This window comes from Oncorhynchus gorbuscha, linkage group LG11 (assembly GCF_021184085.1).
Source record: "Oncorhynchus gorbuscha isolate QuinsamMale2020 ecotype Even-year linkage group LG11, OgorEven_v1.0, whole genome shotgun sequence".
Classification (NCBI taxonomy): Eukaryota; Metazoa; Chordata; class Actinopteri; order Salmoniformes; family Salmonidae; genus Oncorhynchus; species Oncorhynchus gorbuscha.
Genome location: NC_060183.1, coordinates 86,379,933 through 86,391,204, shown reverse-complemented (window position 1 = coordinate 86,391,204; position 11,272 = coordinate 86,379,933). Strand labels below are relative to the sequence as shown.

Sequence of the window (11,272 nt, the reverse complement as noted above, 5' to 3'; positions counted from 1 at the left end):
CTGGGACAGAGTTCCCTACTGGGACAGAGAGTTCCCTACTGGGACAGAGACGACAGAGTTCCCTACTGGACAGAGTTCCCTACTGGGACAGAGACGACAGAGTTCCCTACTGGGACAGAGACGACAGAGTTCCCTACTGGGACAGAGACGACAGAGTTCCCTACTGGGACAGAGACGACAGAGTTCCCTACTGGGACAGAGATGACAGAGTTCCCTACTGGGACAGAGATGACAGAGTTCCCTACTGGGACAGAGATGACAGAGTTCCCTACTGGGACAGAGATGACAGAGTTCCCTACTGGGACAGAGATGACAGAGTTCCCTACTGGGACAGAGATGACAGAGTTCCCTACTGGGACAGAGATGACAGAGTTCCCTACTGGGACAGAGATGACAGAGTTCCCTACTGGGACAGAGATGACATAGTTCCCTACTGGGACAGAGATGACATAGTTCCCTACTGGGACAGAGATGACATAGTTCCCTACTGGGACAGAGATGACATAGTTCCCTACTGGGACAGAGATGACATAGTTCCCTACTGGGACATAGTTCCCTACTGGGACAGAGACGACATAGTTCCCTACTGGGACAGAGACGACAGAGTTCCCTACTGGGACAGAGACGACAGAGTTCCCTACTGGGACAGAGACGACAGAGTTCCCTACTGGGACAGACGACAGAGTTCCCTACTGGGACAGACAGAGTTCCCTACTGGGACAGAGACGACAGAGTTCCCTACTGGGACAGAGACGACAGAGTTCCCTACTGGGACAGAGACGACAGAGTTCCCTACTGGGACAGAGACGACAGAGTTCCCTACTGGGACAGAGACGACAGAGTTCCCTACTGGGACAGAGACGACAGAGTTCCCTACTGGGACAGAGACGACAGAGTTCCCTACTGGGACAGAGACGACAGAGTTCCCTACTGGGACAGAGACGACAGAGTTCCCTACTGGGACAGAGACGACAGAGTTCCCTACTGGGACAGAGACGACAGAGTTCCCTACTGGGACAGAGACGACAGAGTTCCCTACTGGGACAGAGGACAGAGTTCCCTACTGGGACAGAGTTCCCTACTGGGACAGAGACGACAGAGTTCCCTACTGGGACAGAGTTCCCTACTGGGACAGAGACGACAGAGTTCCCTACTGGGACAGACAGAGTTCCCTACTGGGACAGAGACGACAGAGTTCCCTACTTGGACAGAGTTCCCTACTGGGACAGAGATGACAGAGTTCCCTACTGGGACAGAGATGACAGAGTTCCCTACTGGGACAGAGATGACAGTTCCCTACTGGGACAGAGATGACAGAGTTCCCTACTGGGACAGAGATGACAGAGTTCCCTACTGGGACAGAGATGACATAGTTCCCTACTGGGACAGAGATGACAGAGTTCCCTACTGGGACAGAGATGACATAGTTCCCTACTGGGACAGAGATGACATAGTTCCCTACTGGGACAGAGAGAGACCAGTTCCCTACTGGGACAGAGATGACAAGTTCCCTACTGGGACAGAGAGACAGAGTTCCCTACTGGGACAGAGACGACAGAGTTCCCTACTGGGACAGGGACAGTTCCCTACTGGGACAGAGACGACAGAGTTCCCTACTGGGACAGAGACGACAGAGTTCCCTACTGGGACAGAGACGACAGACTGGGACAGAGACGACAGAGTTCCCTAGATAAACAGACCTCAGAGTTCCCTACTGGGACAGAGCGACAGAACTGGGACAGAGAGACAGAGTTCCCTACTGGGACAGAGGACAGAGTTCCCTACTGGGACAGAACCAGAGTTCCCTACTGGGACTCAGACCAGAGTTCATCCTCAGTTCCCTACTGGGACAGAGGACAGAGTTCCCTACTGGGACAGAGACTTCAGAGTTCCCTACTGGGACAGAGTACACAGAGTTCTACTGGGACAGAGACGACAGAAATGGGACAGAACCACAGAGACACTGGGACAGAAGACAGAGTTCCCTACTGGGACAGAGACGACAGAGTTCCCTACTGGGACAGAGACGACAGAGTTCCCTTGGGACAGAGACGACAGAGTTCCCTACTGGGACATTGACGACAGAGTTCCCTACTGGGACAGAGACGACAGAGTTCCCTACTGGGACAGAGACGACAGAGTTCCCTACTGGGACAGAGGTCAGAGACTGGGACAGAGACGACAGAGTTCCCTACTGGGACAGAGACGACAGAGTTCCCTACTGGGACAGAGACGAAGAGTTCCCTACTGGGACCCAGGACAGAGACAGAGACAGACTAGTTCCCCTTGGACAGAGACGACATAGTTCCCTACTGGGACAGAGACGACATAGTTCCCTACTGGGACAGAGACGACATAGTTCCCTACTGGGACAGAGATGCCCACTCTGTAGGACTGCGAGGCCTCAGAGAGTTTCATCACCAAGTTCGCTGACAACACAACAGTCGTAGGTCTGATTATCAACAGCGACGAGAAGGCCTACAATGAGGAGGTAGCCACTCTGATGGGGTCGTGCCAGATAAACAACCTCTCCCTCAACGTTAGCAAAACAAAGGAGCTTATTGTGGACTTCAGGAGGAACCAGGCTTGGACTCAACCTCATCCTCATCACCGTGGAGACCGTCAATAACTTCAAATTCTTCGGTGTACACATCTTAGAGGAGCTGAAATGGTCAAACCACATGGACACTGTGGTGAAGAAGGCACAGCAGCGACTCTTCAACCTTTGTCCCGAGGGCCTCACATTGATCTTTACATGGACCAGCAACACCACCACTCTGGTCAAGATGGCGCAACAGTGTCTCTACTTCCGAAAGCAGCTGAAGAAATTCACCCCAGGTTCATTTCCAAGTACTATCCCTGCACCATCGAGAGAGTCCTGACCAGTTGCATCACGGCCTGGTACAGGAAATGCTCTGTCCATGACCGCAAGGCCTTCCAGAGGGTGGTGAAGACGGCCCAGTACATCACTGGGACCGTGGCCCTCCAGCGGGTGGTGTAGACGGCCCAGTACATCACTGGGACCGTGGCCCTCCAGCGGGTAGTGAAGACGGCCCAGTACATCACTGGGACCGTGACCCTCCAGCGGGTAGTGAAGACGGCCCAGTACATCACTGGGACCGTGGCCCTCCAGCGGGTGGTGTAGACGGCCCAGTACATCACCGGGACCGTGACCCTCCAGCGGGTGGTGTAGACGGCCCAGTACATCACCGGGACCGTGACCCTCCAGCGGGTGGTGTAGACGGCCCAGTACATCACTGGGACCGTGGCCCTCCAGCGGGTGGTGTAGACGGCCCAGTACATCACCGGGACCGTGGCCCTCCAGCGGGTGGTGTAGACGGCCCAGTACATCACCGGGACCGTGACCCTCCAGCGGGTGGTGAAGACGGCCCAGTACATCACTGGGGCCGTGGCCCTCTAGCGGGTGGTGAAGACGGCCCAGTACATCACTGGGGCCGTGGCCCTCCAGCGGGTAGTGAAGACGGCCCAGTACATCACCGGGACCGTGACCCTCCAGCGGGTGGTGTAGACTGCCCAGTACATCACTGGGACCGTGCTCCCATCCATCCAGGCCTAACCCGGACAGGAAGAGCACGTCAGACTCAACCCACTCAAGTGACGCCTCCTCAAGTGACGCCTCCTCAAGTGACGCCTCCTCAAGTGACGCCTCCTCAAGTGACGCCTCCTCAAGTGACGCCTCCTCAAGTGACGCCACACCTCCTGAGTCTGAATAGGACTCTTTTTATCCGGGATGAATGGAACTAGCTTTATGTTCCTATTCTCATCTTTTATTATTTCTGAAGGAACATTTTGTTGGAATATGTATACCATGTGTGTCACTAATTAAACTTCAAACTTCTGTTTTATTATTTTATTTATTTATTTCCTCAAACTATCCTCTATATTCCCACGACTTTTCTCTCATCAATACATTGCATTCAAGGCAACAAAATAACGTCGATAAAGCTGAAATTGGTGAAAGTCTCAGTCAGACAGACGGACACAGAGACAGACCGGTCAAATCTAAATCAAACTTTATTTATACAGCACATTTCAGACGTGGAATGCAACACAATGTGCTATTTAAAACAACTAAAGAATAACAATATAACCTGAACGACTCAAAAAATCACCCTAAGGAAAATCAAAGCTAAAATTGTGTGTTTTGATCTCTTTTAAAAATTTCCACAGTGGCAGACTATTCCAGAGACTGAGGGCATAATAACTAAAGGCTGCCTCTCCTTGTCTCTTGGTCCGGGGCTTTGGGATAGTTAAAAGGCCAGTACCAGAGGACCTGAGGGACCTACTGGGTACATAACTTAAGTGCATGTGTGTATTGGGGTTAGAATAATCTTTAAATTAATTCTAAAACTCACAGGCAGCCAGTGCAGAGACCTTAGAACTGGTGTAATGTATTCTCCCCGTCTAGTCTTGGTCAGTACCCGCGCTGCAGCATTCTGTATGTTTTTCAGTTGACCAATGGCTTTCTTGAGTAGACCAGACAGGAGAGCATTACAGTAGTCAAGCCTGCTTGTAATAAAAGCATGGATGAGTCTCTCTGTATCAGCCTGAGAGAAATGACTGCACCTTGGCAATGTTCCTCAGGTGGTAAAAAGCTATTTTGGTCACATTCCTAATGTGTGATTCAAAATGTAGTTCAGAATCTAAAATAACAACTAGGTTTTTTAACTGGTGTTTTGTCTTTATTGCCTGTGAATTAAAATGTGCGTTGAGATTCTCTCTGTGCTTTGTCTACAACCTGTCTTGATTTAGCTGTAGGAAGTTGAGCCATCCAAGTATTTAAATCACTAACACAGTTTGTATATTCTCTGAGTTATGTTCACCAAGGTTGACGAAAAATTCTTGACCGGTACACAAGGTGCTAAACCCACCTCTGTACTGGAGAGTCCAACTCACCTCTCCGGTCAGTCCAGAAGGACATCATTGGTCAACAGTGAGGAATGCACCATTTAAATACAAGAGCAAAAGGACATAGAGCTGTTTGGCATCTGTTTTGGCTCTAGGATCATTTGCTTCTAACTAAGGCTGTCTCTCTGTTGGCTCTAGGATCATTTACAACTTGAACTAACGCTGTCTCTGTGCTGTGGTGGGCTGCAAAACCAGATTGGTATTTGTCAAAAATACAGTTGGCACTTTAAAAATCATTCAGCTGTTTGAAAACCAATTTCTCCAGGATTTTGGTTAAGAATGGAAACTATTTTGAAGAAGGTGGTGGGGACATACAGTATAGACGCCTCTGGTACTGTAAGACAATTAGGACCAATGGAGGTCAACAATCCTTTTGGGCAGATTGAATTCAGACTGCATATGCCGGGTCAAAACTGTCCCCTGGTCACAAATATTTTAAACTCTTCAAAACCACCCCTATGACCCCCAGTTAAGTCACGTCCTGTAATCACAGGAAGCTGAAAATATATGTACGGCCTCCAGAAAAACATGAAGCATCTGGAGGAACCTCCCAATGTCAATGACGCCGCTGGCCAATCTTGGGTAATTGTGATCTTTGCTATGATCAGACAATCACTTTATAGGGCTTATTAAACAGTTAGTCAGGGACAAGTAATCTGATTGGTCAAAAGTACATTCCAGCAATGATGTTAGTGATCATAACACCTCTAGCCAGTTAGTTAGCTAGCCGCGTGTTATTGAAAAATGAATCACTTCATGATTCAACAGTAACAAACCAGTGTACAAACTGGCAGCTAGCTAGCACTTATTTGTTGTGTTGTCAAGCCTCTATTACAGAAACAGGAGTTAGCTGTCTAGGTGGAGGGATGACAACTCATTCAGGAGCTAGCTGTTAGCTGTGTAGGTGGAGGGATGACTACTAGTTCAGCTGTGTAGGTGGAGGGATGACTACTAGTTCAGCTGTGTAGGTGGAGGGATGACTACTAGTTCAGCTGTGTAGGTGGAGGGATGACTACTAGTTCAGCTGTCTTAGTGGAGGGATGACTACTAGTTCAGCTGTCTTAGTGGAGGGATGACTACTAGTTCAGCTGTCTTAGTGGAGGGATGACTACTAGTTCAGCTGTGTAGGTGGAGGGATGACTACTAGTTCAGCTGTGTAGGTGGAGGGATGACTACTAGTTCAGCTGTGTAGGTGGAGGGATGACTACTAGTTCAGCTGTCTTAGTGGAGGGATGACTACTAGTTCAGCTGTCTTAGTGGAGGGATGACTACTAGTTCAGCTGTGTAGGTGGAGGGATGACTACTAGTTCAGCTGTCTTAGTGGAGGGATGACTACTAGTTCAGCTGTGTAGGTGGAGGGATGACTACTAGTTCAGCTGTCTTAGTGGAGGGATGACTACTAGTTCAGCTGTCTTAGTGGAGGGATGACTACTAGTTCAGCTGTGTAGGTGGAGGGATGACTACTAGTTCAGATGTCTTAGTGGAGGGATGACTATTTGTTCAGCTGTCTTAGTGGAGGGATGACTACTAGTTCAGCTGTCTTAGTGGAGGGATGATTATTAGTTCAGCTGTCTTAGTGGAGGGATGACTACTAGTTCAGCTGTCTTAGTGGAGGGATGACTACTAGTTCAGCTGTCTTAGTGGAGGGATGACTATTAGTTCAGCTGTCTTAGTGGAGGGATGACTATTAGTTCAGCTGTCTTAGTGGAGGGATGACTAGTAGTTCAGCTGTCTTAGTGGAGGGATGACTACTAGTTCAGCTGTCTTAGTGGAGGGATGACTACTAGTTCAGCTGTCTTAGTGGAGGGATGACTACTAGTTCAGCTGTCTTAGTGGAGGGATGACTATTAGTTCAGCTGTGTAGGTGGAGGGATGACTAGTAGTTCAGCTGTGTAGGTAGAGGGATGACTACTAGTTCAGCTGTGTAGGTGGAGGGATGACTAGTAGTTCAGCTGTCTTAGTGGAGGGATGACTATTAGTTCAGCTGTGTAGGTGGAGGGATGACTAGTAGTTCAGCTGTGTAGGTAGAGGGATGACTACTAGTTCAGCTGTGTAGGTGGAGGGATGACTACTAGTTCAGCTGTCTAGGTGGAGGGATGACTACTAGTTCAGCTGTGTAGGTGGAGGGATGACTACTAGTTCAGCTGTCTAGGTGGAGGGATGACAACTCATTCAGGAGCTAGCTGTTAGCTGTGTAGGTGGAGGGACGACTACTAGTTCAGCTGTCTTAGTGGAGGGATGACTACTAGTTCAGCTGTCTTAGTGGAGGGATGACTACTAGTTCAGCTGTGTAGGTGGAGGGATGACTACTAGTTCAGCTGTGTAGGTGGAGGGATGACTACGAGTTCAGCTGTGTAGGTGGAGGGATGACTACTAGTTCAGCTGTGTAGGTGGAGGGATGACTACGAGTTCAGCTGTGTAGGTGGAGGGATGACTAGTCGTTCTGGCTAGTCGTTCTGGAACCAAAAGGGCTTTCTATTAGATGCATCATGTTCATTGAAAAATATTTCCATATTTAACTTTTTTCTACTTGTTGCTTTCAGTTCATCACTGATCATCATCTTTCAGGTTGACATTGAACAATACCTTCCCTAGACATCCTCCTGTAGTCTTTCAGGTTGACATTGAACAATACCTTCCCTAGACATCCTCCTGTAGTCTTTCAGGTTGACATTGAACAATACCTTCCCTCCCTGACATCCTCCTGTCTTTCAGTCTTTCAGGTTGACATTGAACAATACCTTCCCTAGACATCCTCCTGTAGTCTTTCAGGTTGACATTGAACAATACCTTCCCTAGACATCCTCCTGTAGTCTTTCAGGTTGACATTGAACAATACCTTCCCTAGACATCCTCCTGTAGTCTTTCAGGTTGACATTGAACAATACCTTCCCTAGACATCCTCCTGTAGTCTTTCAGGTTGACATTGAACAATACCTTCCCTAGACATCCTCCTGTAGTCTTTCAGGTTGACATTGAACAATACCTTCCCTAGACATCCTCCTGCAGTCTTTCAGGTTGACATTGAACAATACCTTCCCTAGACATCCTCCTGTAGTCTTTCAGGTTGACATTGAACAATACCTTCCCTAGACATCCTCCTGCAGTCTTTCAGGTTGACATTGAACAATTCCTTCCCTAGACATCCTCCTGTAGTCTTTCAGGTTGACATTGAACAATACCTTCCCTGGACATCTGTGTCAGGTTGACATTGAACCTCCTAGACATCCTCCAGTCTTTCAGGTTGACATTGAACAATACCTTCCCTGGACATCTGTGTCCTCCTGCAGTCTTTCAGGTTGACATTGAACAATACCTTCCCTAGACATCCTCCTGCAGTCTTTCAGGTTGACATTGAACAATACCTTCCCTAGACATCCTCCTGTAGTCTTTCAGGTTGACATTGAACAATACCTTCCCTAGACATCCTCCTGCAGTCTTTCAGGTTGACATTGAACAATACCTTCCCTAGACATCCTCCTGTAGTCTTTCAGGTTGACATTGAACAATACCTTCCCTAGACATCCTCCTGCAGTCTTTCAGGTTGACATTGAACAATACCTTCCCTAGACATCCTCCTGTAGTCTTTCAGGTTGACATTGAACAATACCTTCCCTAGACATCCTCCTGCAGTCTTTCAGGTTGACATTGAACAATACCTTCCCTAGACATCCTCCTGCAGTCTTTCAGGTTGACATTGAACAATTCCTTCCCTAGACATCCTCCTGTAGTCTTTCAGGTTGACATTGAACAATACCTTCCCTGGACATCTGTGTCCTCCTGCAGTCTTTCAGGTTGACATTGAACAATACCTTCCCTGGACATCTGTGTCCTCCTGCAGTCTTTCAGGTTTAGTTATGGTGTAGTATGCCTGAGTCCCAAATGGCACCCTATTCCCTATACAGCGCAACGTCCTGGTCTAAGGTAGTGCACTATGTAGGGAATAGGGCTCTGGTCTATAGGTAGTGCACTATGTAGGGAATAGGGCTCTGGTCTAAAGTAGTGCACTATATAGGGAATAGGGCTCTGATCTAAAGTAGTGCACTATATAGGGAATAGGGTGCCCTTTGGGACACAGATTTAGTTTAATCTTGAACATCCTCTTCCCTGGACAGTATGTCCCTTCATGTATTCTGTGTACTGTTGTTCTGGTATGTGTTGTGTGAATTCCAGTCTGTGTGAAGTCCACTCCTCACACCTCTGTCTCGGTCTTGGTGATCTTGGAGCTGAGAAGCTGAGACAAGACTATTTGCTGCTGGTTGTACCTATAGGACACAAAAACAGCCCATCACCGTTATGCTACAGGTAACTACAGGTGACACATCATTGTTATGCTACAGGTGACACATCACTGTTTAACTACAGGTGACACATCACTGTTTAGCTACAGGTGACACATCACTGTTATGCTACAGGTGACACATCACTGTTTAACTACAGGTGACACATCAGCTACAGGTGACACATACTGTTACAGGTGACACATCACTGTTTAGCTACAGGTGACACATCACCGTTTAACTACAGGTGACACATCACTGTTTAACTACAGGTGACACATCACTGTTTAACTACAGGTGACACATCACTGTTATGCTACAGGTGACACATCACTGTTTAACTACAGGTGACACATCACCGTTATGCTACAGGTGACACATCACTGTTTAGCTACAGGTGACACATCACTGTTTAACTACAGGTGACACATCACTGTTTAACTACAGGTGACACATCACTGTTTAACTACAGGTGACACATCTCACCTGTCTCCTCACCACGCTCTCACCACTGGTGTCCCCAGGGCTCTGTTCTTGGCCCTCTCCTATTCTCGCTATACACCAAGTCACTTGGCTCTGTCATATGCTATTGCTATGCAGATGACCCACAATTAATCTTCTCCTTTCCCCCTTCTGATGACCAGGTGACACCACATCACCAAGTTGATCCTGGACAACAGGTGACACATCACTGTTTAACTACAGGTGACACATCACTGTTTAACTCGCTGTTGGCTGGGCTCCCCAGCCTGTGACACATCACTGTTTAACTTACAGGTGTTCTCTCCACACATCACTGTTTAACTACAGGGTGCCCTACACCCAAACAACACATCACCTCTGGCCTGTTTAACTACAGGTGACAAAACATCACCGCCCCCAATTGGAACAAACTCCCTACACGCCAGGGTGACACATCACCTGAAACCCCACCTCTTTAAGGAATACCTAGGACAGGTGACACATCACTGTTTGACTGTCCCACTGGATGTCAGTGAATGACACATCACTTAAATGTAAATGTAAATGTAAATTAACTACAGGTGACACATCACTGTTTAACTACAGGTGACACATCACTGTTTAACTACAGGTGACACATCACTGTTTAACTACAGGTGACACATCACTGTTTAACTACAGGTGACACATCACCGTTTAACTACAGGTGACACATCACTGTTTAACTACAGGTGACACATCACCGTTTAGCTACAGGTGACACATCACTGTTTAACTACAGGTGACACAGAGTAAACACAGTATGGTTTAGATTCCAGATTGACCCAGTTGACCTGACAGGGTTGATTCAGTATACATTAACCCAGAACCTAGTCTGAATGTTTCGGTCCCCCTCTACTTTAGGTAACAGTTAGGATAGTTTAACTCCTTCATAACTCACTTGGTGATGATTCTCTGCACAGCTCTGTTCTCCTCTTCCTCCAGCTTCACTAGAACCCCCTCCAGGATGGGCAGCTCCAGGTTAAGGTACATGGCCACCTGGGGAGAGAGCAGAGCTAGTCATAGGCAGGGGGGTTAGTGCACTGTGTGTGGCTAGTGTCCAAAACTCATTCTGGCCTCAAAACCCTGCTGAATGGCAGACACTCACATCGTTGCTGACTTCCTCTTCATCTCTGTCCATGAGGAACATCTTCATGATGTTCTCTGCTGGGCCCTGAACAAGCCTCTCCCACAGTGGCAGATCTGAGTCAGACAGCTTCTTCTTCTCTATAGGAGGAAACAGACACTATTAATTCTAACCCTGGAGAACCCTAACCCTGGAGAACCATAACCTTGGAGAACCCTGGAGAGCCCCAGTTTACACCAATTATACCCCGTCCAACGTGTTAATGATGTCAGAAGGATACCAGCATCAGTTGTGTTCTGGAAGAGAATGGCTCAACGTACCTCCACTTTGATGGACACAGTAGAGGGCAAACTCATTAGGATCATTTTCTATCTGCAACACAACGTGGAAGCACAGCGGTGAACCAGACTCACGTACTATTAGAACCAAACCAGAAGACTTCCCCCAAGTGATCTAACAACAATACAACCTGGTA

General features: G+C 47.9%; 1 protein-coding gene across 8 annotated transcripts in view; it reads right to left on the bottom strand.

Annotated features, from left to right (window-relative positions):
* Window positions 1-4,017: 4,017 nt before the first annotated feature.
* rassf6 (Ras association domain family member 6) overlaps window positions 4,018-11,272 on the bottom strand; it is a 50,601-nt gene continuing 43,346 nt past the window's right edge. For 2 of the 8 annotated variants that reach the window (XM_046290695.1, XM_046290694.1), the window contains 6 exons: window positions 11,118-11,169; window positions 10,819-10,937; window positions 10,612-10,709; window positions 8,191-9,194; window positions 7,671-8,111; window positions 4,018-7,515 (listed from right to left, as the gene is read on the bottom strand). In XM_046290695.1, the coding sequence (XP_046146651.1) occupies window positions 9,122-9,194; window positions 10,612-10,709; window positions 10,819-10,937; window positions 11,118-11,169 (342 nt within the window). In that variant the 3' untranslated portion in view covers window positions 4,018-7,515; window positions 7,671-8,111; window positions 8,191-9,121. Of the gene's footprint in view, window positions 7,614-7,670; window positions 8,112-8,190; window positions 9,195-10,611; window positions 10,727-10,818; window positions 10,938-11,117; window positions 11,170-11,272 lie in introns of all 8 variants that reach the window. The other 6 variants (XM_046290696.1, XM_046290702.1, XM_046290701.1 and 3 more) reach the window with 6 other exon arrangements.